Source organism: Artemia franciscana, chromosome 7 (assembly GCF_032884065.1).
Source record: "Artemia franciscana chromosome 7, ASM3288406v1, whole genome shotgun sequence".
Classification (NCBI taxonomy): Eukaryota; Metazoa; Arthropoda; class Branchiopoda; order Anostraca; family Artemiidae; genus Artemia; species Artemia franciscana.
The window spans coordinates 46889035-46916838 of record NC_088869.1 but is presented as its reverse complement, the minus strand read 5'-3'; the positions used below and the strand labels follow the sequence as shown (position 1 = coordinate 46916838).

Genomic DNA, 27804 nt, shown 5'->3' with positions numbered 1-27804 from the left:
TCTTCATGTAAATGCCACAATGATCATAAACAGTGATGCAACACAATGGCGTAATTTCACAATTATAATTAAAGTGTTTTGTGGCAACCGCTCGTTGATAGACACAACCAAATTCTTCTTACAATTAAAAACAAAAGAAAAAAGTAGGTGTTGTGTTTTGAGGTAAATTAACGCCACCAAGTGCATGTGTTGATCTTTTGAATCAACAACAAGGATTGGATTAGAGTTTTGTTTTGTGGGAATCAAAGCAGCGCTATTTGATAACGAGTGCCTTTTATAACAGCATTGCTTTTTTGCATTTGGAGGTATGAGGTCTATTTGTTTAGTGATTTCGTTTCTTAGTTTCTTTCTGAATAATCAAAGATAAACGATAAAGGGAGGAGAGAAATTCCACACTTGCATTGGCCATAGTGACCTTTCGTAGAATGTCTTCTGTTCCTAACGCTTCCGGTGTCAATTGGTGAAATTTGATAGGGACCAAGATGAAACTTCCCTTGAAATAATATCCATATAATGGATTACATATGAGTATCATGTTTTGTTACATATACCACTTATAAACATAGAGAAAAAAGAATAACCAAAAAGAAATGTCTGAGCTTTAAGTGTCATTTCAAAAGACGTTAGTTTTTTCTAATCGGAAAAATAATAATTCTTGCCACTGAAAAGAAAATTCCTTACAATATTCTATTGTTTTAACATTTTGGTAATTGCACTTGTCTGACTCGCTGGGGTAGAAATTACTTTCATTGTAATTTGTAAATACTTACAGCTTTAATTTCTGAGGTTTTTTTTCAACCCCAGAATTTTTGTTATCTGATGTTTGAACTATTTTCAATAAAATGGCTATGTTAAAATTTTATTGAATGGGTTTGGGAGGAAAAGGGTGTGGAAGGGGGGGGGGGTATTTGTCCTCTGCTATCTTGTGACTCTTAAAAAGTGAACTAGAACTTGTACTCTCCAAACAAATGAACCCTCGCTGAAGTTTATAGAACCATATATGCCCCCAAAGCATAACTTACAACGCTTGCCTCTGGGCCTTGGGGGGGGGGGGGGTAGTATCGACCCCGGAGTTTTTGTTATCTGATTTTGAACTGTTTTAAAATTTTCATCGGATGCATTTGGGGAAAAAAGGTGTGGGAAGGCTATTTGCCATCCGATCACTGTTGTCTCTTAAAGTGGATTTATAACTTTCGATTTCTAGTTGAATGAGCCCCCTCTGAAGTTTATGCCACAGTACCTTTCATATGAAATACTTCTGGTAGGGAGGAGGCTAGTTGTCATCGGATCACTTTTGACTCTTACAAAAAGGGAATTATAACTTCCAATTCGTAATCATTCGAGTCCCCTCTGATTTTTTTACGACCACCTTGTCCATAAAATCTCTAAATGCTCCCGGGGCATAAGTTACAACCCTTCCCCAGGATGGGGGGGGGGTATTGATCCTAAAGTTTTGTCGTCTGATCGTTGGACTATTTCAAACAAAATAGCGATCTCAAAATTTTGGTCGGATGAATTTGGGGAAAAGAGGATGTGGTAGGTTGGGGGTATATACCCGCCGATCACTCTCGATGACTGTTAAGAAGAACATTATAATTTTCAACTCTCAATCAAATGATCCACCTCTGATGTTTGTACGACGACCACTTGCCAAAAACCTTTCACAACACTTCCCCCGGTCTCTGGAAGGTTTGGTCGACCAGTGATTTTTTGTTTTTTGATCTTTAAACTATTTTGAACAAAATGGCTATCTCAAAATTTTGATCAGATGCATTAGGAGAAAAAAAGGGCTTTGGGGGCTAGTTGCCCTCAGAACACTATTGACTCTTAATAAGGAAAGCAGAAATTCCAATTTACAATCGAATGAGCACAAATCAAAGTTTGTGCGACCATCCCTTTCATAAAAACCTGGTATGCCACAGGAGCATAATTTACAACCCTTGCCCCAGGTTCTTGGGGGCTATGTTATCCCTGGAGTTTTTATTATATGATTTTTGGTCTATTATGAACAAAATAGCTTTATGAAAATTCGTCCGGTCGCGTTTGGGGAATAGGGTTGAAGGGGGGGGGGGGCTAGTTGCCATCAGATCACGATTGACTCTTAAAAAGGCCTTGGGCCTCTTCCGAGGTTTATGCGACCACTTTTTCCATAAAACCTTATATGCCCAAAGGGCATAAGTTACAGCCTTTCCCTGGGCTCTGGGGGGTATGTTGACCCTAAAGTTTTTGTTATCTGATTTTTGGACTATTTCAAACAAACTGGCAATCTTGAAATTTCGTTCGAATGCATTTGGGGGAAAAAGGCATGTGTTTGTTTGTGTGTGTGTGGGGGTAGATGCCCTCCGATCCCTTTTGACTCAGAAACAGGTAACTAGAACTTTGAATTTTCAGTTAAATGAGCCGCCTCTGAAGTTTTTACGACGACCCCTTACATAAAAACCTCATAAAAACTTAAAACACTTGCCCTTGGGCTTTGGGGGTGTTTTGACCCCGGTGTTTTTTTTCTGATGTTTGAACTATTTCTAACAAAATGGCTATCTCAAGACTTCGGATGATTTTGGGGGAAAAGGGCGCGGGGGGACTAGTTGCCTTCCGATCCCTTTTGACTCTTAATAAGTGAACTAGAATTTTCAATGTCAATCAAATGAGCTCTCTCTGAAGTTAATACGAGCATACTTTCCATAAGAGCCATATACGCCCCCAGGACATAACTTGCAACGCCTGCCCAAGAGCCTGGGGGGTTGTGTCGATTCGGGGGTTTTTGTTAACTATTTTAACAAAATGGCTATCTCAAATTTTTTATCGGATGTATTTGGGGAATAAAGGGCATTGAGGGCCTAGTTACCCTCCGGTCACTTTTGACTCTTAAAAAGGCTACCTAGAAATTCTGGTTTCCAATCAAAAAAGCCTCCTCCAAAGCTTATACAAGCACTCCTTCCGTGTGAATTGCCTCTGGGAAAAAGAAAGACAAGCAATAATAAAAAATTGGAGCCGTATGGCCTTTACTATAGGCAACGTTATAGCGTTGCCTCTGAAACAATTCCTGTTAATAGTGTATATAGAAAACAGTTCCCCTTAATAATGTATATTCTTATGTACTTCTGGAGGAAGAGCCCGGTATCTGGCATCTTCTCTAAATCACTGTCCAGATGATTACCCCCGAATGACGTTTTCGGCTAATAATAAACGATATGTCATGAATGCTCTGATGTCCGAAGTCACAACTGTGTACATTTTTATAAATAAAAGTTCAAATAGGAATAAATCCTTCTTGTAGACTGTGATGATTTACAAAATTTACTGGGTATTTCTTTCACATGTGCTGTGACCGTCATCAGCAAAAATGCTATTTCTGCTGATGACGGTCACTGCACATGTGACCAAATTATTCCATATTTTTTTGTGAATTATCACTGTCTATTAAGAAGATGTATCCTCACTTGAACTTTTATTTATCTTCATGGAAAAGCAGTATGATCTTCGAAGTTATCTGTATCTATTTTGATTTGTGTCCACTCTGTCCGGCTTGTGAGTAAAATTCCATATAGTCAGGAAGCTGCTCGCCAAAACTGTGACTAGCAGATGATCAGTATGCAGCAGAAGGACTACGGAATAAGGGATAATCATTAGTGCTAATTACAAATATGAGCGTTATATATTTGACCAGGGGTGCTAACCTTCCAAATTTGAAAAAAAGGTTTTTTTGCTCTAAAAAATACGTTTTGTCTAATTTTTCAACAGCTATCAATACCGCTTATAATCGATACCACTGATTACGAGTACCCCACAATGCTGATGACTTTGAAACTCGCAATTTCATTGTTTTCTTGCGTAAAAAAAAAAAAAAAAAAACTCAAATTTTCAACCATTTGACGAATAATGGAAAGTTATACTATGTCTGCTATATATGGAAGGTTATATACTATGCAATTTACATATTAACAAACAAACTGTAAAATATACCAATTCAGTATGTCAAATGTTTCCCCCTGAGTCTAAATTATATGTAGAAGAAACTTTGAAAACTACAGAACTAGAAAAATTTATTATACAGCTTAAAAGAAGCATTGAAACATTTCCTACCACAGCCTACAAGTAAATCGCACTGTCTGCTTCCCTTACATGAGCAATTTTCTGTGCATTGCTTGCACGACCAGTACTCTGGGGTCACTCATTGGTGGACAAAGCGGACCTAACTTCGTCATCCTGGAAAGTCCAGCCGAACATCTAGAGGATCTAGACACTATGGCTTTGGTCGCATAATATAGCACTCAAAGATAATGTCAGATGGCGGCAAGTATTTGAGGTCTCGCTTTCGATAGTATGAATATATTCAAAGTCGTAAAGAAGCCAAAAAAAAAAAAAAAAAAAAAAAAAAAAAAGAACTTTTGTTAAATTCCTGCAAAGTTGATGCACAGGCGCTGAATATTCATTTGCCTCTAGTTTTGTCAAACAGACCAGATTTTATTTTGTGGAAATCTAGAGTGTGTTTGTGTGGGGTTGGTGGTTGGGTAAAGCATAAATTATCTTCTGAAATTGCTCAACTTTCTTTTATAAGCAAAAGCCATTTTACAAGAATTTACTGCTATTATTTGCCACTCGGCGGGGTAATGGAGGCTCACTCTGCTTAATATCTCATACAACTGTTTTAAAATTTGTCCAGTATAATAGTTAATAAGGTGAATAAGAGTTATCCTCATCCAATAGAAAAACAGACATTGTAAAAATGAAAAAACTTAATGGTTGTAGTTGTTTGTATTAATGTAATAGTGTATTTAAATGATAATCTTAATAGTTGAAGACGAGTCCGACGAAGAAAAGAATGGCTTGATTTATTGATGCTGTAGAAACGTGCGCTTGATTAGAGGAGTACCTTACATATGCACGATTGCCCAATATGAAGGAGTTTTTGCAAGATGCTCAATGAATTTTCGTGTTTTTGTCTTGTGATTTCAGTAAAATTCTTGAGCTGACTATCTTACAAATATAGGAAAATATCAGCAGTCAGTTTTATGCCCGAGTTTACTGATGTATTTTGTGTAGACTGGAAAGTATGTGGAATAATTAGTGTTTTTAGCAATTGTTAGTGTTATTTAATAAGTGTTAATCAAAAATATGTTGTAAATTTGGCTCGAAAATAATCCATGCAGAATAGAAGACTTTGAAAGTACCTTTTGGTAGCCTGGGTAGTTTCGAAAATACTGGTGGAATCAACGTGTTGTCTGTTTGATGATCATGATCTAAATTTAATTTAGGCTACTTTTTTTGACTACCCATTTTCATTTTTATTAATCTATTGCCATCCCTTCCCCCACCCGATACTAACAAATTGTTGACTTTGAAAAACTAACGTTATTAGGCTCAAATTGAGTAAGATTATGCTGGAGTAATGAGAGCTATGATCGCCTGAATCGGAAAGTCAGTTATAAGGCTTTCCTCTCTTGACAGAATGCATTATTTGGCCTTGATAATTTAAATCTGAAACAGACTGCAAAAACTTCGAGCTAACAATTAATTTGAAGCGTCCAATTTCATGTCGTGCATGCAGTGGCTTTGGCCACTGCATTTACTCCTTTCACATCCTTTGGCCTTACAATAATGCTATGGTTTGTCTCCAGAATTGTAGTTCATGATAAACGATAGCTGTTAGAAGTTGCCAAGTATCAAATTCAGCGTATTAGAGATATTTTCTCCTACAATATTTTTCTTCGGTATATCCTATTCTGATTCCGTATTTCAAAAGACAAAAAAGACGTCAGATGCCAGTAAACCGCCCCTCCTTATCTTTTCACTTTCGCTCGGTTGCCTCTTTAAGAACCCCATTTGAAATGATGATAAAAATCTGATTCTGACAGGGAGATGAGTTACTGGTTTGTTTCTTTTCAGAAAAGGTAATAAAGTGTCATTGACGAGGCTTGGAAGATCATAATTAGTGGCTGAAAGCCAGAGTAGCGGATTGCTCCAAGATTGTGGCACTTCAATAAATTAAGTTATGTAGTAAATGCTAATAAGTCCCTTAAGCTGAAACGTTTAAACACCGATGACTTTCCCAACATATACAATTTGTTTGACTCGTTGAGGAGTCACGTTGTTTTAGCTGCGTTTTTTTCAACCATAAGATACTTCATTGACAGTAAATAGAATCATCGATAAGCCAAGTTTTAAATCTATATATATTTTTGTAAGCATGCTAATTTTTAGTAATTTTAGTCTCGTTTATATGTATAACTTATGATGATGTTTAAGTGCACCCTGGTCTTCAAAAACGATACATATTAATTTCTTTTACGTGATTATAAGCTAACCATTACTTGGAAAACATGAAAGTATGTTTTTGGCAGCCTGTTATGCTTCACCTGTAAAATATAACCTAGCAATCTAAACCTTTCTTTCATCCCTGGGATCAAACTACAATTTCTGTAGAGCTTGTTGCTTGATGCTCTTGCATTTAAAGGAGTACCTAAGAATATCCTGGTATATACTACTTACTTAATTACTTTTTACGGGAACCAGACTATGTACTGCCCTGCTGCCTGGCATTAAAGATCTTTGGAATGACTTCCGATAACCATTTTTCTCGATTGACTGAAGCTTCTCCGACGATTTTCAGCCAGTCTTTTTCCCATTGCTGACCAGTGGCGTTGTTCGGGGGGAGGGGGAGCAACCATTTGGTCTGTTTTCGATGTAGGTGTTTTGAACTAAAAACCACATCGTTCAAGATACAAATGACTTTGAGTAAAGCGCGAATGACACTCAAGCCATTTAGGGCGTGTAGCAAGGGAGGGGGATAGCGCCATTATTATTTATGGTTTTGATTATTCATTTCAGTTTCTTTTTTTTCATTAATTCCATTAATTTATGTTCTCTTTAGGTTTGAACTATTGTATGACTTCATTTCAACTCGTTTAAGTGCTTAAATGAATGTTAAATTTTCTTTTAAAGGCTAATTTTTTAAAAACTTTTTTCTCAGTTAATTTAAAATTGAAACCATCACAAGATAGCTAATCTATTTGTTCTTCAAAGGATAAACTGGCTTTTTATCTGATTATTTTTTGCATATCTCAAAATTAATACTGATTGGGCAAATAATATTTCTTAGCAAAACTTCCTAAGTTACTATGAAAAAATATAGGATCCCATGACGTTCTTTTATCCTCATACAAGATATTTGTGTTTTCTACAGAGAAAGCTTAATCAATCTCCGTAATTTTCTGAACATGAAAATATTCTGGGAGGTACCCGACACAGTTTTTTTTTTTTTTTTTTTTTTTTTAATGAGTGTCTGCACATTGATTTTCCTTCTTTTTTCTTTAGTTAAGAAATGTCTATTAAAGTTATTGAAATACGCCGTTTTCTAAGAAGAATAACAAGTTCAACTGTCCCACTGTAAAAAAAAAAAAAAAAAAAAAAAAAAAAAAAAAAAAAAAAAAAAAAAAAAAAAAATCAGAACCTGACCCAAACAAAACAGAACTGAATATTCACTCTTTTCTTTCAACCTCCCGAATTGCTGCGTAAAGAATTTGAATTTTCACGCTTTTTATCATCATCATGATGAATGTACTTCTTATTATTTAGCACAGGCCCAAGTTGTCTTATCGTAATTGTGAACCGTGAAGCAAGGTTCCTGTCGGTTTCTTTGATATTTACATTAGAAAATGTTTCCTTTTCATCTCTTTCCACTGATTTATTTTCATCTGCAAAACGTTCAGCTGGCATGTATAGTGCTACCCAAAGATTAAAGACACTTAAAGAAGATATTACATCATTGAAAAACCATGGATAAATTATTTGATAGATAGCTTTTTATTCTCTTAAATCAATTTTGTCTTGCTATTAAAGTTTAATAGTGAGTATAGGCAAAGTCTCAGACTTGCATGATGATAATTGGTTGCTGCATTACAAGATAGTGCGTGTTGCATCTATGTTAATACACATTACAAGCACTTCTACTCGTTGCTGCACATCTGTTTGGGCCCTATCCTTGACAGGATTGTCGTATCTAAATATATGTTAGGTTTTGATCTGTTATTTATGTTGAACAAAGGTGGGAAACATACAAGCAACTTGAAAATTTAACCAGGGAAATGAATAGTGACTTATTTGACATTGAATGCCTTAGATGCCATGAATTCTCTTTTATAGTTTTTATTTATTTATTTATTTTTGTAAGGTGAAATGACTATCACTGTAAAACAAAACTCCTTTTTGTTCGCAATTTATTTTGTCTTGACGCTTATCACTGTTTTTTATTTGCTGTGTTAAAGTTTAATAGCGTTACTGATTTATCTTTAAATTGTCTTTAATTCTATTTAGTCTTATCACATTTTCTTTAATTTCATTCACATTTATATGGTAACGACAAGTTTATATAGGCCTTATTTATATATATATATATATATATATATATATATATATATATATATATATATATATATATATATATATATATATATATATATATATATATATATATATACATATACAATATTTTTTGTATATGTGTACTCACGTATATACTACTCAAAATATATTATTGTAGTCACGTGTTACCTATAAGCTGTGTTTATGAATTAATTGTTTTATTCTATCTGTCAGTACCTTTAACTGGAATCACTGGTTCAACTTTTACCTTGAATAATGTTTGACTCTTTTTGTGTTACTTCAGTTTTTATTTTCCGCTATTATTATCCTGTCATATATTTGCGATGAATTTAAGATAGGAGGAAAGAAACGTACTTTGTAGTTTTTCTCTAGCGATTATTTTCCACTTCAAAAATTAAAAAAAAATAACTTCATACCTCAGCTGTACTGTAATCAGTGTGAAATTATATATTACATATGGGCATGAAATTGCTTTGAAAAATATTTAAGTTATTCTTTGTAACTTTACAGGTCATGATTGTTAATTCACCAAAACCCTTTGGCGGGTTAGCGGTGGGGTTAAGGTATTAGAGATAATCTGATACCCTCACGTCGTTTAAAATCACGCAATTCAAGTTGAACATGTGTATAACTTTCCTTAAGTGCGTTTTGTAGTTCGTTAATATATAAAAAAAATAATAATACATGGTTGACCCATGTCTCTTTTAATGGTAATGGCTTTTTGATTCAAAACCGATTTCTTGTGTTGCAGGCTGATAAAATTGATAATTACACCCTCTTGCCTTTTCAAAGCGGCCTTTGTTTACCAGTCAAAAATTAATAGGCTCTCAAAACATTATAAAATGTCACATAGAAAAAATCCGTTTAATCCGTTGTGTTTACACGGAACAATTACAGTCCAAGGAACGCAAAAATTACATCTTTAAAAATAACAGTAAAAAAATATTATTAATTAAAGTTACAAATGCCTTCAACAAATGCCTTTATTTTAGTGACCTTATTAAAACACCGTAAGCTCAAAATATTACAAAAAATATTCAATTTTTTACTATTTTGTTTATTTGTTTGATTTGAAAGTGAGGTTAGGTTAATTATTAAGTGTTTTCAAGTCGCTTATTACTAGTACAAGGCTACACCTTTAATGTGCTATCTTTTTCGCCTATAAAACCAACCAACTTGTTCAGACTGTATTTGCTCCTGAAAAGTAAAAGATAAATATAAAGTGAGACATGTTAATATTGCTTAAGAATGGGATAGTTTATTAAGTTCGGTAATTTACTAACCACGTCAATTCTAAGAAGCGAAAGAAGAAATGTCACTGTTTATTTTCGATAGTGACTTTGGTGGTCAAGTTCATTTTTTTTTTCATATATTTTGTTTATTCAAAGGGATTTTTCATAGTTTTAAACTTTTCAGTTATTATGCTGAGATTATTTTTGCCCACTTACAAATAAACAGAAAAAGAAGCGGAGTAAGGAGAAAGAAAAGAAAAGAACCTAAAAACATGAAAAAAATCAACTTCTAAATAGTACAGAACCCTGTATTAATCCAAATAACACTCGTAAATAATGACCAATGGCAGAGAGTGAAACAAACTAATAATGGTTTCAAATAACGACAAAATCCCAAACGAATTTTCAAGAGCTTGCTTTTAAACAGCGGATCCCAAAGTGGTGAATAAGGGTTATTCAACACTTTTGGTTTAATAATGGATATATATACGTATATATATACGTATATATACATATATATACATATATTAATTGTTAGAATCATGTCAAATAATCTTTCATTTTTGTTTTGTTGTCTTAAAGTTAGCGTCAAAAGTCTTAAAGATTCTTTCTCGCGAATTGATGAATTTGTCTCTTTGGATATATCCTAATGTGCTTTGCCTGCCATCTTTTTATTCGTTATTTTTAACATAGGTGACGTGAAAATATGTTTCAATACGTTTTCATTTTAATCTCTTTCAGTTGTCCGAACTCGAAGCAAGAGTAGTAGAGGCCGAATCAAGAGCTGAACATGCCGAGGATAAAGTAAGAATTGATTTTGTCTAATATATAGCTCGAAAGCTCCGTTTTCTTCCCTTAATTTTCCATTAAATTTTGTCTCTTATAATTTAAGGGCTCGAGTCCATATGGTAGGGTGGGCGTATGCTTTAATCCTATTCATTTCATTCTAAGCAAATGATTTTTAATATAATTAAGAAAGTAGGCTGATTGGAAGATGAGAATTCGGCTATCCTTTTGTGCTACTTAACACAAGGGATAGCTACTAACACGTAGTTACTAACAGATAGGTTTTGGACCTATGTCCAAAAAAATATTGTCTATGCAAGCAAATTCAGTATTTCTGTGTTAAGAAAATCTTCCAACTAACCTCAAATTTACTGTAAATAAACAATTCCTACGTATCTAGGATTAAATATCCAGTGCACCTTTAGGGACCTTGGTGACCCCCTTGGGATCTTCGTGTCTCTTTTCTGCAGGTGCCCGTGTTCTGATTTCTTTCTAACTTGGGCCAGAAAATTTCTATAGAAGCATAACTTGCCGTCTAACCTGTGAATGTAAGCGAAAACGTTAAGTGTTTGAGCATTTTTTAGAACAAAATGAACCTTTTGAGGCTGTCGATTGAGCTGTTTTCCATTGAATTGTTTTAATGAAAATTTTTCCATTGTTAATAGGTTATGCAGATTTAGTTGAAGGCAAAAGCTTGAATGCACCTTAAAATACCTTTATTTGGGTCTTTGCATCTACTTTAGAATAATATATATATATATATATGTATATATATATATATATATATATATATATATATATATATATATATATATATATATATATATATATATATATATATATGTGCATAAATTGGATTAAAAAGTAAAGGTTGTGGAGGCAATCAATGAAGTCGTAATATATCTCCGAGGGGGGGGGGAGTGAAAAGTATTTTTGGAGAGATTGTAGGTCTTATGCATATATACAAGAATTAACTTTTCAATTGAATATTTGCTCCCTAAGACAAGGGGTGAAAAAGCTGTGAAATCAAAGAATGAAAAGCTGTGAAAGGGTCTAGTTTGAAGTTTGAACTTGACCTAGTTTTCGATATTCGTTAATTAAGTGCTTCTTCTTTGCCAAATTAACTTGTTTGACCGGTTTACTGGCGTTCTGACTACGAGCTTAAGGAACATTACCAATTAAATTACAGCTGCATTTTTTGAAAAGTGGGGGGTTTAATATTGCCCTTCCTGTATCTATTTACTAGCCAAGTGCAGAGAAATGGGCTTATAGACGAAATCGGATATCTTCTTCTGGCCAAAGGACTTTTTAGTCTATTTTGTGGACTTTTGTGTCTATTTAGTATATTTTGTATCTACCTTTTTAAATCGTGTGAAAATTGTACTTTGGATTTTCTCAGATAATCTACTATCAATTTTCTTGGATTTTTCACTCCTCGAAAAGATAAGTCATTTAACCTTATTTTTGGACTATGGTCAAATTTTGAACATCGAGAATTTGGGTTTACGAACTTTTATCGACTTATGTCTGATGCAGACAGCGATAGCAGGCGATTGGTGGGTGACAGGAGACTGGTTTGCTCGCCGGTGATAATTTTCATACAGACTAATTTCGAATCTGGAATCGAAGGTGAGGTGATAATTAAGTATGCCGTCGATTTTTTTGACGGATCAGTCATTCCTTCTGCTGAGTTGGAATTTTGGAACACAGTTAACAATGATATCTAGCCTGCAAAGCATATTGGTGCTAAGGCAGCGTCAAAATAATGTTTAAAATATTCTCGATCTGCTACGTAAGTGTGATTATGATGATTTGGATATTCTTTGCTATGTTATTCGTGTACTTACTGAAGTCCCCTGTGTACCAGCGGTAGCATGTTCTAGACTTGCTGTGAAAGTAAATAGCTGCGAGCAGATGTTAAAAGCTATATCTTCTAAAATGGTGTCTTACGAAACCAATTTCCCATCCCTTTCGTCTCGCAACAACGAAAATCATGCCACTGTTGTTATCTCCAAGGTTCTGCCTTGTCTGAGCAATCATACGAAAGCCTGATCTGAGCAATGTTACGAAAAACAAGCTCTGGAACAAGTTTGCGGTCATGAATCGATTCTGTCGGTCAAACCTGTTGATGACAAGATCATTGTGTCCATTGATAAAACCGCTGCCATGGAGTACGGATACCAGGTCACTCGACCATGCTTCGAAAGATGGTATCCGGATTGAGTATGAATCAATTCGAGTATCTGTATTTCACGATCTTCAACGATGCTGTAACAAGTGCCGTTCACCCAACCGCCTACAGGTGGCTTGCGAAAGCTCTTTCCCAAAATGCTCTCGATGTGCTGGTCCTCATGAGGCAACACGTGATTCGCCGTGTCAAATGCAGCCCAAATGCGCTAAGTGATGGATCCCATGTTTCGTATAGCCAACGGTGCCCTATTTTGCGTGATATTTTTAACAGCAGAAAAAAAAAACCCAAACCTTAAATGAATGAATTGAACGTTTCTATAGTTTCATATAACATAAATGGCACCAAGGATAAAGATGACTCAATTGACTATTTGCTTTCTATTAATGACATTGTGTGTCTGTAGCAGCATCTTCTATGTTCTTCTTCCGTTAATTTCCTAAAGCGAAGTAAAGATTTTTTTTTATTTTGTGGTGAGTGCTCGACGTACACGTGGTCGCCCATCCGATGATCTTGCGTGCATAGTAAATAAAAAACTGTCCCAATTATCTCCGGTACAGTATTTTTCAGATAGATATTTTTCGGCTGTCCAGCTAGGCAATGCTGTGCCTGTAAACTGTTCTTTGCCGTACAATAAAATTACAGTGTTATCCCTGAATGCTTATGCAAAAGCTTGCACACAGCTACAGAGGTTACTTAAGCACATTAGCTCAAACTCTCTACAGTGAGTTGTTTTGGGGGATATGAATACTGATTTTAATAGCAATTTCCCCACATTCGGAAATGTTTCTGGATATTTTCCCTAGCCCTTTACCGTGTTGTCAAAAATGATAGAGGTTACACGTACGTGCATCACACCGGGTCGACATCAAATATTGATTATTGTGTATTAGGTGCATACCTATTTTCTTCTGTAGTTTATTTTGCGAAGATTGCTGCGACATCGACCACCTTGCCATTTCTTTGAGCATTTTTTTGCCTTCAGTTCCTCACGCTAATGCCCCAAAGAAGAAAAAATGGTTTGAAAAATCAAATTGGGAAAAGGCAAATTGGTGCATTCATTTAATAACGCTTGCTTCCCTTTTGTCTACTGTGCGTGTGCCTTACCACCTTTTGCAACTTAGTACCCCTTGCCCGAATAAAAAACCTGATTTGAATATTTACTATTTAAAATAGTTTCTTGTTTGAAGCAAGCGGAAGGTGTGGCATTGCCTCTTGATCGATGTCGCATTAATTCTCGGCGACCAGTATGGAATAGTGCCAGTATGGCAACCAGTATGGAGAGTTTAAACCTATTAAAAATAAAGCGAAGTTTTGGCTTCGAATTTGGATAGCGTGTGGCAGACCTTCGGGAAATGTGTTTGATATTAAGCAGTCAAGGAAGATGGCTTATAAAAAGCATCTCAGAAAAACCCGTTTTAGTGGGAAAATTTTCCTTAAGAATAAGAAAGATTGGAAAAATGTTTCAAACAGTTCTAAGTTTAATGAATATAATACTCATCATCGTCTCGATGGCTGTCACACCACTCCCAAATTTTCTCAAAGTTAAACCATTCTGTGCATTCGGTGTATAGTAAGTTACTAAACATCTGTTTACTTCGTAACCTGTCACAGCGGCATGTCTTACCTGTTTCGTATGACCTTATCATTAAGTTAGTGAAGTGGCTCAAATCAAAATCATGTGATATAGATGGTATTTCTGTTAAAAGCATTCGGTCTGATTCCAAAGAACTGATGTTTCATTTGCAGTTATTATTTCAAATGTGTTTCGTTAGTTCCGTAGTTCCTGATAGTTTCCTCTCTGGAACTGTTACATTAATATTGAGACGCGGGAAGGATGCTTCTGCTTGTTCTTCTTATCGCCCCATTACAGTCACGTGTACGCAAAGCAAGATTTTTGAATATGTTTTACTTCCGTCTATCAATAAGAGGGCATTTTATGGAGAAAATCAGTTTGGGTTCAAGCAAGGAATAAGTTGTGCACATGCCCACAGGGTACTCGCGAATGTTCTACGTCAAGCTTCTCAACGAAATGAGCAAGTTCATTTTTGTTCGTTCGATATTTCTAAGGCGTTCGATTGTATTGTTCATAGTCAAGCTTTGTATTCTCTTTCTGTAAGCGTTTAAAACTAAATGGGACTCTCATGCAAGAAAATTTTGCAGTCCATTGTGGTGTATGTCTAGGTGGAGTGTTTTCACCTTATATTTTGAAGATGTATATTGCTGGGATAATTGCCAAGATCTCTCGGATGTATTTTATGGGGTTTACTGATGTGTCATATATTGCTTACGCAGACGATATTCTCCTTATCAGTTGATGCAAATCTTCCATGTCCCACACAGTTCAAAGGGCTAAAAAAGGTTTCCTTGATATTGGACTAAATCTAAATCTTGAAAAATGCGAGTATATTAGTTTACCAAATACTACCAAATACACCTTGCCAAATACTCCTCTTCAATTTAAAAATACATCCATTCCCTCTGTTGAAAATTTTCGGTGGCTTGGTTTGACAATTTGTAACAATATTTTGACCTTCCGCAAGACTGCAATATCTGAAGCTTGTAGTCAGATTTGGATACTCTAAGATTGTGTCAAACCGGTTTAAGTATAATCGAAAGGCTCTGGTTTCTTTGTATTCAGTTTTTTGTGATCACTCTGTACTTTATCTTTCTGGGATCTTCATCCTACTGAAAAAGAGTGCTCACATTGTTTTGTGCAGTGGGTTATAAATAAATTATTATTGTTATTATTATTATTATTATTATTATTATTATTATTATTATTATTATTATTATTATTATTTTAGCTTATTGAACTCATAAATTACATTCGAAAAGAACCTCTTTCTGTGACTTGAATAACATCCAACTCAATACGAAGTCCTAAGGGGAAAAAACGGGAGAAACTTTGTTGCTACCCCAAGTAACATATGATATTTGACTGTTTGTGGCTTAAAAATATTAATATAAGAGTTTGATCCGCAACCTCTTAGATTATTTTTGTCTTCCTCTCCCATCTGCGCTGATTTTCTCTCTGTTTTCAAATATTGAGTACCCAACCATTACTTTTTCACAATAAAAATCACACTACGAAATATATTCATTATATACGTTTTTATTTTCTTTTTGTTTTACTTGCTATGGGCCACTTATCGTTCTTTACTAGATTAAATATAAAAAAAACTAGTTTTTTTAACTGAAAGTAAGGAGCGACATTAAAACTTAAAACGAACAGAAATTACTCCGTGTATGAAAGGGGATGTTCCTTTCTCAAAGCCCCACTCTTTGCGCTAAAGTTTGACTCTTTCTCTCAATCCTACATTATTAAACAGTAAAAAACTTTAGCGTAAAGAGCGGGGTGTTGAGAAGGGAACATCCCCTTTCATACACGGAGTATTTTCTGTTCGTTTTAAGTTTTAATGTCGCTCCTTAGTTTCAGTTAAAAAAAACTAGTTTTTTTAATTTAATTTCTGAACGTTTTTGAATTAATGCATGTTTGATTTTGTCTCTCCGCACATAAATTATTAAAATAAAATTTGCATATTAATTCTTTTTTTGGCTAAATGGTTTTCTCTTTGTTTTGATCTGACGATTTTGAGAAACAAGGGGTGGAGAAGGAGGCCTAGTTGCCCTCCAATTTTTCGGCTACTTAAAAAGTCAACTAGAACTTTTAATTTTTAACGAACGTTTTTATTAGTAAAAAATATACGTAACTTAAGAATTAACTTACGTAACAAACTTCTATATTCTTATATTTTTATTATGTATATGAGGGGGTTTGTCCCCTCGTTGATACATCGCTCTTTACACTAAAGCTTAACTTTTGTCCCAATTCTTTAAGAATTACCCCTCAATCAGAAAGGCCGTATAATAAATAGTTGAAATTACTAAAAATACTTTAGCATAAAGAGCGAGGTATTTAGGAGGAGAGAAACCCCTCATATGCGTAATAATCTCTGTTCGTTTTAATTTTTAACGCTACTCCTTACTTTCAATTGAAAAAACTTTTTCATGTTTATTTTTTCATGGTTTTTTTTTATAGTAATGCTAGAAAATCCTGCGCCCTTTTCATTGAATTTCTCTTCCCCCATGACATATTCCTCCAAGGAAAAATCCTCCCACACAGTCCCCTCCCCTCAATTCCCCCCAAACCAAAAATTCCCCTTGAAAACGTCTGTACACTTCCCAATAACCATTACTCTATGTAAACACTGGTCAAAGTTTGTAACTTACAGCCCCTCCTTCGGGGACTGTGGGGGAGTAAGTCATCCCCAAAGACATAGTTATTATGGTTTTCGACTATGCGGAACAAAATGGATGTCTCAAAATTTTGATCCGTTGACTTTAGGAAAAAAATGAGCGTGGGAGGGGGCCTAGGTGCCCTCCAATTTTTTTGGTCACTTATAAAGTTTGCACTAGAACTTTTCAATTCCGTTAGAATGATCCCTCTTGCGACATTCTAGGACCACTTGGTCGATACGATGACCCCTGGGAAAAAAAATTAAATAAAAAATAAACACGCACCCGTGATCTGTCTTCTGGCCAAAAATACGAAATTCCACATTTTTGTAGATAAGAGCTTGAAATTTTTGCTATAGGGTTCTCTGATACGCTGAATCTGATGGTGAGAATTCCGTTTTCTAGAGTTTCGTTTACTATTGAGCCGGGTCGCTCCTTACTACAGTTCGTTACCACGAACTGTTTGATTGAAGCTAATGTTTTCGTCATGGTGTTTAAATGTGGTATTTCAGCCCATTTTTTTTTTTTATTTTGAGGTTCAAACCAACCTTCTACCGGTATACATTATCGCTTTCGTTGCTTATAATTGCTATATTTTCTAAAATTTCCTTTTTCAAGGAAGCTATGGTGTCCTGTTGCGACTGAAAACGGTGTAAATACCTCTTGTCCCTCTGTTTCTATCTTTTATCGTGGTTTGGTTTGTACCATAAAAACATGCATTTCCATTGCTGCTTTGCCTGACATCTGTCATGCCGCAAGACAGTGAAAAATTAAGGATAGGTGTTACAATGTGAGTGTTACAAATGTATTTCTACAAAGGACATCTATCTTAATAAGTTTCGTTTGTTTTAATCCTGTCTATTCGGAATCATTACTTTGTTTTTCCTGTGTAATCCTTTGGGGTATTTATGCGTCTAGTGAATATCTATTAGAGGAATGTACAGTAATATTTATGGAAATTATGATTATTCCAAAGGTTTGGGCTGTGCCATGTACACCCCCTCCCCCTATATATGCATGGCTATGTGAGGTCATGATGGTAACTTCTTGGAAATCATTTCCTTTACTATGAAAAAGAAAAGAAAGATAAAACAACCTGAAAAAGCTTATAATTTTTGCTATACAAGCTTATCATAATGTAATTATCATATTTATCTCTAAAATGTGATCTCTGTACCTTTCTTGGGTTTATTCCTGCATTCCAAAACGAAAATCTTTTTTTTAAGAAGGAAAAGCTAGGAGAATTCAAGGGACTGAAAAAAGAAGAATAGTATGCAGATATTTTGGTCGAGACCTCCATTCAATTGTCCTTTTGTAAACAGAAAATGATGAGTTAAAAAACTGAGATAAAATTCCTCGTGACAAAATAACAAACACTAGATTGAAAGAGATCCTCTCAAAGAAAAGGTCTCGGTTTGTGCGTCCAGAAATTTCAATATGCCAGTTTTTCAAAAAAAAAAAAAAAAAATGTAGCCAATTTTGAGGCCGGGTTTCGGTACAGATACGCAGCAGGCTTATATGTATTGATTCCCATTGTCGCTTGTCTTCTAACCGCAGACAATATGCGCTATTTCTTGATGTCTTGACGTCACCATAGGTTCGATTCAACCACCCTGAGAAAAACACAAATTCTTCCTTAGAGTTGTGACCTTTTTAGGTCGTATTTGTGGCCAGAAATGTCAATATGCCAGTATTAAAAAAGAAGACGAGAAGTTCGTCCTAAGCCTCGTTGTCGCATTTCTTGTGACCGCATATTTCTTTGCTCTTCACTTTTATTTTTGATTCGTTTTATTTTTTGCTGCCGCTTATCTTTGAACGAGATATTTCTTTGTTCAAAATAGTCGAAAGAAAATATAATAATATGTCTACGGGTGACACAGCCCCCAGTACCCTGAGGATAGTGTTGTAAGTTTTGCCATGAGGGTATATAAGGTTTCTACGGAATGGGTGGTCGTATAAACTTCCGATGGGGCATATTTGATTTGGAACTGAAAGTTATAATGCCCTTTTTAAGTCATCCCTTTTTGAGTCAAAATGATTTGAGAGCAGCCATCCCCCCCTCCGTGCTCATCATTTCCGTTAACACCTCCAATCAAAATTTGGAGATAACAATTCTATTCATCGGAGTTGAAGGTTTCGGAATTAATTTTTTTAGGGAGGCAACCCTCCTCCCTCCTACAGCTTTCAGGGAAAGGGCTGTAAGTTATTTCCTGGGGGCATATAAGGCTCTTATAGAAAGAGTGGTCGTATATGCTTTTAAGGACTCATCGGATTGGTAATCAGAAGTGAAATGGTCAGAGCGCAGGTTACAATAAATAACCGAGTCAAACTCAAAACGAGCAGAAATTAAACATGAGTAGGGTTCAAAACATCTATGCTTTCTAAAAGCCAGAATAAAATTTGCACTTAACTGAAAAGATTCAAACGAACGTGCATGTCAGTTTAATATGCATATGCTTATATTTATTCCTTAAAATCTTATTTAATTTTTGATTTCTTAAAGTTATAAAAGTGAAAACATTAAAATAATTTTTCATTAAAGTACAAATTTTATTCTAGCTCTTGGAAAGCCTAGGGGGTTTTGAACCCAACTCCTGTTAATTTCTGCCTGTTTTGAGTTTGACTCGGCTATTTATTGTAATTTCTGTTCGTTTCGAGTTTCGTTTATTTATTAATGCTGATGTGTGGTTGTTCTATGCTTGATAGATTATTTGATTTTATATTTGTTCATTTTTGGTTTAATGGAGTTATTTTTTTTTAAACTTATTTTGTGGAAAAGGTTTTGTTTTAATTAATCCATAAAAGAAGAAACAGAACCGGGTGAGAATTGGTAAATTTCTCCATTGATAAATTTCAGTTATTCCAATGACATATTTCTTTGTGAAGGGAAAGACACTTTGATAAAAAGGGATTCAAAAACACCCTTTATATTCCTAGTCGGTTGGCTATTTACATAAACTGTATATTCGCTCATTGTATATATTGCCAATCCTCCTCGTTTTGTATCGTTTCTGTGCATAAAATTCGAAGTGTATCTATGGATATCTAATAGGCTGTAGGTCTGACTGGTCAGGAACGTTTCGCATAGTCCAAAACATCAGGCTGAATTTGCCGGTATGCAATATCATTATATCTGTCAATGAATTACATTGAGCTGAGACTCGGAGCATCTCTTGGCCATATTAATTATTTGACACCCCCACTCCCATCCTAAAAACGGCTGTATACTCTCTATAGCAAATACTGTACGTAAGCAATAGGCAAATTTCATCATTTTCAGGTGATTCCTAGGGGTTGTGGGGGCCATATTATCCCTAAAGGCATAGTCACTTGACATTTTCACTATACTGATCAAAAAGGCTATCGCAAAATTTTGATCTGTTAACTTTGCGAAAAAGGGACGTGGGATGGGGGCTAGTTTCCCTCCAATCTTTTTTGTCACTCAAAAAGGGCACTAAAACTTTTAATTTCCGTTTGAGTGAGCCCTCTATCGAAATTCTAGGACTATTGATCCGACAGGATCACCCTTGTAAAAAACAAACAACAACAAATAAACACGCATCCGCGATCATTTTTCTGGCAAAAACCACAAAATTCCACAATTTTGCGGATGGGAGCTAGAAACTTTTACAATGTGGTTGTCGGATGCGCTGAATCTAGCGGTATGATTTTCAATATGATGCCTTGACTTTTAGTGGGTGTTTCTACCTTTCCTCGAAAATCAGGCAAATCTTCTCAGGCTCATAACCCAAGATGAATAGCACTAAGCGTAACGAATCTTATATATTAGGAATCAGCATAATATGCCAATTCTTTTGACGTGTCTATTCATATTCAAGTTGAGTTTTCTTGTGTTTGGGTTACTATTGAGCCATATCGCTCCTTATATACAGTTCGTTACCACGATTTTGGTCAAAACGATCACCATGAACAAGTACCTAAAACAATTAAATTTAGAACTAAACCGTTTATTCAGTCAAATTTGTTTCATTAATGCATGATTAATTTCTTAAGTATTTCACTCAAAAGTAAAAAACATTCTAATGTTTTAATGTTTAATAAGCGGATCCTTTTCTGCTACCGGAACAGCCTCCCTCAATCCCATAAACCGGATCCAAATTCTGTGGTGTCTTTTTGTTTTGGAACGTTTAAATCAAACAGTTCGTGGCAACGAACTGTAAGTAAGGAGCGACCCGGCTCAATAGTAACCAAAACTCTTAAAAACGGAATTTTGATACTAACAGACACATCAAAAGAATTGGATTTTTATGCTGATTTTAAATATATAAGTTTCATCAATTTTAGTTCTACCCATCAAAAATTACGAGCCTGAGAAAATTTGCCTTATTTTAGAAAGAAGGGGAAACACCCCCTAAAAGTAAAAAAATCTTAATGAAAATCACGCCATCAAATTCAGCGTATCAGAGAACTCTACATAAAGGTTTCCAGCTCCTATCTGTAAAAATGTGGAATTTTGTATTTTTTGCCAGAAGAAAGATCATGGAAGCGTGTTTATTTGTTTTTTGTTTTCCCAGGGGTGATCATAACCATGTCTTTGAGGACAACTTAATACCCCACAGTCCCCGGAGCAAGGGCTGCAAGTTATGAACTTTGCCCATTGTTTGCATATAGTATTGGTTATTGGTTAGTATACAGACGTTTTCGGGGGATTTTTTCTGGGTGGGGGGCTGGGGTATTGGGTTACGTGGGAGGATCTTTCCATGGAGGACGTTTTCATGTGGAAAGAGAATTTCCATGAAGGGGACGCTGGATATCCCAGCATTATTTATAATCAGAAATTAAGTTTAAAAAAAAACAAGTTTTTTTTAAACTGAAAATAAGGAAGCACATTAAAAATTAAAACGAACAGAAATTGGCATGTATATGAGGGGTCTCGTCCCCTCGTCAATCCCTCGCTCTTTACGCTAAAGTACTTTTAGTAATTTCGAAATAGCTATTTATTCTAATTAAACGGCCTTTGTGATCCAGGGGCCGTTCTTTAAGAATTGGAACAAATTCGAGCTTAAGCGTAAAGAGTGAGGTATTGTCGAGGGGTGAACCCACTCATATATGAGGAGGTTCGTCCCCTCGTCAATACCTTGCTCTTTGCGCTAAAGTTTGAATTTTTGTTAAATAATGGCCGATATAAGCAATAATTTGTTTGTGTTATTTTCCGGTCAATTTCAGCATTTAATCTTATCTTAAGCAGCTTCATAACTATGATTTATATGTAAAAACAGTTCGTGGTAACGAACTGTAGTAAGGAGCGACCCGGCTCAATAGTAAACGAAACTCTAAAAAACGGAACTTCGATGCTAAAAGATATATCAAAAGAATCGGATTTTTGTGCTAATTTTAAATATATAAGTTTTATCAAATTTAGTCTGTGTCATCAAAAGTTACGAGCCTGAAAAAATTTGCATTATTTTGGAAAATAGAGGGAAACACCCCCTAAAGTCATAGGATCTTAACGAAAATCACACCATCAGACTCAGCGTATCAGAGAACCCTATATTGCAGGAGTTTCAAGCTCCTATCTACAAAAATGTGGAATTTCGTATTTTTTGCCAGAAGACAGATCACGGGTGCGTGTTTATTTGTTTGTTTGTTTTTTTTGTTTTTTTTTCCAGGGGTCATCGTATCGATCAAGTGGTCCTAGAGTTTTGCAAGAGGGCTCATTCTAACGGAAATGAAAAGTTCTAGTGCCCTTTTTAAGTGACCAAAAAATTGGAGGGCACCTAGGCCCCCTCCCACGCTCATTTTTTTCCCAAAGTCAACGGATCAAAATTTTGAAATGGCCATTTTGTTCCGCGTAGTCGAAAACCATAATAACTATGTCTTTGGGGATGACTTACTCCCCCACAGTCCCTGGGGGAGGGGCTGCAAGTTACAAACTCTGACCAATGTCTACATACAGTAATGGTTATTGGGAAGTGTACCGACGTTTTCAGGGTGATTTTTTTGGTTTGGGTGTGGGGTTGAGGGGAGGGGTCTATGTGGGAGGATCTTTCCTTGGAGGAATATGTCATGGGGGAAGAGAAATTCAATGAAAAGGGCGCAGGATTTTCTAGCATTACTGTTAAAAAAATGAAAATATAAACATGAAAAGTTTTTTCAATTGAAAGTAAGGAGTAGTATTAAAACTTAAAACGAACAGAGATTATTACGCATATGAGGGGTTCTAAAAATACTTTAGCATAAAGAGCGAGGTATTTAGGAAGAGATAAATACTTCGCTCTTTATGCTAAAGTATTTTTAGTAATTTCAACTATTTATTCTACGGCCTTTCTGATTCAGGGGTCATTCTTAAAGAATTGGGACAAAACTTAAGATTTAGTTTGAAGAGTGAGGTATTAACGAGGGGACAAACCCCCTCATATATATAATCAAAAATATAAGAATATAAAAGTTTGTTACGTAAGTTGATTCTTAAGTTACGTATATTTTTACTAATAAAAACGTTCGTTAAAAATTAAAAGTTCTAGTTGCCTTTTTAAGTAACCGAAAAATTGGAGGGCAACTAGGCCTCCTTCCCCACCCCTTATTTCTCAAAATCGTCTGATCAAAACTAAGAGAAAGCCATTTAGCCAAAAAAAGAATTAATATGCAAATTTCATTGTAATAATTTATGTACGGAGAGCCAAAATCAAAATCATTAATTCAAAAACGTTCAAAAATTAAATATTAAAAAAAACTAGTTTTTTTTAACAGAAAGTAAGGAGCGACATTAAAACTTAAAACGAACAGAAATTACTCCGTATATGAAATGGGTTGTCCCCTCCGCAATCCCTCGCTCTTTACGCTAAAGTTTGACTCTTTGCCACAATTCCACTTTTTAAAACAATTAAAAACTTTAGCGTAAAGAGCGAGGGATTGCGGAGGGGACAACCCATATCATATACGGAGTAATTTCTGTTCGTTTTAAGTTTTAATGTCGTTCCTTACTTTCAGCTAAAAAAAACTTTTTTTTTTATTTATATGTGATAATAAACCGAAGGTATTGCATGTCTTCGGCTTGTGGTTGTTATTAAACAACAACAAAAAAACAAGTTTTTTCCAACTGAAAGTAAGGAATAACTTTAAAACTTGAAATGAACATAAATTATTACGTATATATTATAAAGATCTTTTCTTTCCTTCAGTTCAGTAATTTAAAAATTGCTCAACTTGTGAATTTCATTTTTATAAAAATAATTTTGACCTCTTTGGCTGTTCTGTTACTATGCCTTAAAAAATTAGCTCTGCAAATACTGCTAATTTAAGTTACATGGGAGAATCTTTTCATGGAGAAATTTCTCGTAGGGGAAGGGCGTTTTCCATGGAGGGGGAGCTGGATTTCCCAAAATTCTCTAAAAAACGATCAGCAATTAAATAAAAAAGAAGTTTTTTAAACCGAAAGTAAGAAGCAACATTAAAACTTAAAAAGAACAGAAAATTTTATCTATATCAGGGGGTTGCCTTTCCTCAATAGCTAGTTCTTACGCTAGTTTCGTTTTTAACTTATAAAGAGGTTATTGTTCTAATTAAATAGCCTTTGTGATTCAGGAGGCATTCTTTTACAACTGGAACAAAAATCAAACTTAGTTTATTACAAGTTTATTATTAGTTTAAAAAAAAGTAAGGTTAATATGCAAATATCGTTTTAATTATTCATGTACGGTGAGCCAAATTGAAACCAGCATTAATTCAAAAATGTTCAGAAATTAAATAAAAAAAAAAATTTCATATACTGCCCCTTTCATATACGGAAAATTCAGTCATAATTTTTATCAATAGTAATTTTGTGTAATAAATTTGTAATAATAACTGTACTAGTATGCTTTTCTGTGTCAAGAGACAAGTGTTAGTATCATATGAATTGAAAGTCTGCGTAATTTTTGGTCTTTTACTGGTCTGAAGCAATACTGACCCCATCTTATAGACACCCTTGAATACACGAGTGTTTTAACCCACCATTTTATTACAGTTTTTTATGATGTACTACTTGTTGTAGTTATTTTTTTGTTTAAATAAATGCATGTCAAGGTTCTTTATTAAAAGAGTTTTATTATGCTGTCTGCTTTGAAGGATGTTATGAATAAACACAAGCGGATTTTTTCCTTTAATTTTTGTTTTCGATTCATATTCCCTTGGTTTTAAATTAAAATTGAAATGCCTACAATTTACGAAGGAATTCGAATTTTTCATTCTAAGAATCTATACAACCACCTTTTTCTTCCAAAACTAAATGTTCTTTGATAAGGTCCCCCCGGTCCTGTCTACTTATCCTAAGTTCACTGACTGAACGCTTTTTCTTCTTAAGCTTATGCTGCTGCAATGATTCTATTGTATATATCCTCGCCCAATAAAAGGGTTGTTTGACAAAGACTAGGGAAATTAGCTAGATTGTATTTCTGTTCTATTCTTCATTGCTTAAAGAATTTCTCCATAGCTTAAAGCCTGGTAGAGGGAAATCATAATCGATCATTCATGATATCTTGTTCTTAATAATAAACCAAAATTTTGGTTGCAACTACAGAAGCCAAAGCCAATGAATGAATGAGTGTATTTAATACCCTTCAATGGAAAAACAGATGGAGTACAAAAAAGAAAACAAAAAAAGCACAAGACACGCTAATTCATCTGACACAAACAAAAAAAAACCATCAGAAACACATTTCGATTTTTGCTGTAAAACATTGGTCAACGGGTGGGTCTTGACAGACGAGTTATATCGGTCGATTTGCGAGCGAATCGCTTCTTCATGGTTGGCAACCCTGTACTGGTGCGTAACATACCTATTGCTTGTCCACGGTGGTAGACGCAGCAAAAGCTTTGCATACTTGTAGTACAGTGAGCGTAATTTCAGTTTATCTGTAGCCGTAAAAATGCGCCAAAATGGTCTAAGGTAGAGATAATGTGGCAAAATCATAGAATTGTACACCTGGGCCAACAGGCGACGATCAAACTTCCGCTTATTTGTTACTATGCACCTATACGTAAAAGAAGACCGCTTCTGAAAATGAGAAAGTAGTAACAATCGTATCGTGTATTTAGTACTGACCGTTCAATAGGGAGGCCTAGATATACAATATAATCCACAAGCTCAACAATAGAATCACCAAGTGCGACGCTCCGACCACCACATGATTTCGATTGAAAAGCAGCACTTTTTGTTTTTCTGCATTAAACTGGAGTCCAGTATGGGCATATTCTTGTTGCAACTCGGTAAAATTAGCTTCTAGCCGATGCAGGGACCGGGTCAGCACATCAGCTGTATAACCAATCAAAGACAAACCAATACTACGCAGAATATAAGTCGTAAGTGACTTTGATTGTGGCCTTACGATACTGTTGTTAAATACTGTCGGTGACGAAATAGCACCTTGTCTTACCCCTTCTTTACTGGGAGAAGAGGATTTCCACGCGGAGAAACAGCAGAATCATATAAGAGACTAGTACACTGCTTAGCTTGTATAGGGAGCCTAAATTTGACTTTCAGATTTTCATGCATATCAGCCAGCGGGACGAGGATGCAGGGGTCAAGACCGACCAAACCCAAATCAAATATAATCTGCTCTTGGAGAAGTGAATCAAATGCGCATCTTATATCATGGGCAGCTAAAGCAATACTTTCACCGTGTTTTTCTGCATTAACTAAAGCAGATACCAAAGTAAAAAAGGGTATGACCACACCTAAAAACATTTGAATTAAAATCAAGTAGTTGCGGGCATCAAGCCATGGCTAATTGTAGAAAAAGCCAAGACAGGTAGTCCGAGTGAGTGAGAGGCAAATCTGGCATAAGCTCTTATTAGGATTGTATAAAAATGATGTTAGTTCATTTGATAATAGATGAGTCTATCTATCATCCGTCCAAGCGTCATTCCTAGGGCAGAAATAAGATAGATAGTCATAAAAACCATAGTTTACTGAATTAAAATCAAGTAGTTGGAGTCATCAAGCCATGCCTAATTGTAGAAAAAGCCAAGACAGATAGTCCGATTGAGTGAGAGGCAAAACTGGCATAAGCCCTTATTAGGATTGTATAAAGATTATGTCAGTTGAGTTGTTAATAGATCAGTCGATCTATCACCTGTCCATTTTGTTCTCAACTCAGCAATTATTAATTTCTCAGAAATTTTACAAAATAAAGTTGTAACTGTTATTGGGCGGAAAGACGAACATTCAGGAGGGAGTCTATTCATCTTAGGGATAGGAGTCAAACATCCAATTGAAAAAGAATCAGTGACAAATCCCAGATTAAATATCATTCGGTAAAAGGAGTACTAAGTGTTCCATAAACAGTTCACCACACAACGACAAATGCTGTTCAGAAATCCTATCAAATCCTCTAGATTTTTTTCTTCAGTTTACCAATTGCAAAAATAATCAGGCTCTTTGTAATAATCAGCCCGGGACTAGAAGCATACTGAAAAAAAATTGGAGCTTCATTTTGTAACTATTTTGCAGATTTGGATCTGGAGCAGAATTTTTTTTTTTGTAATACTCAACCCATGAAGAGAATGGTATACGAGACGGTATTTGACTTGGCATATCTTTTACAAGATTGTACTACAACTTATTGTAGTCTCTGCATCAACAAATTGACTTGAACTCTGCATCAACAAATCAAGCGGTATACAAATTTTCGCGAGGACATCATTGGACGCATTCTCGAAAGATCTAGAGACGCCCTGTCCTAATCATTAGCATAAAATTACAGATGGCCTTTTCGGAAGCCGGTTAGAAGAAGGGCCACGATCACCAATCAGAGCACTAGAAGACAAATGAAAGTGATCTGACGTAAAATTGGAATTACAAACAACAACTTCCGCGATAGTTACGGATGACGTATGACAGTAAAACTCTCATTCTTTTGTGCAGCTACATAATCATCCTTGAACAGGCCGGAAATAAGACCTGGGTGATCATAATCACCAGAGGAATTAAGTGGATCGGTTAGATCAGAATTGAATTCACTAGTTGCGATACAGCAG

General features: G+C 35.2%; 1 protein-coding gene across 3 annotated transcripts in view; it reads left to right on the top strand.

Moving 5' to 3' along the window:
* The window catches only part of LOC136029381 (uncharacterized protein CG43867-like), a gene marked incomplete in the record, with an annotated part of 290632 nt that overhangs the window by 154458 nt on the left and 108370 nt on the right, over positions 1-27804 (top strand). For all 3 annotated transcript variants that reach the window (XM_065707702.1, XM_065707703.1, XM_065707704.1), the window contains 1 exon segment: positions 10356-10418. In XM_065707702.1, the coding sequence (XP_065563774.1) occupies positions 10356-10418 (63 nt within the window).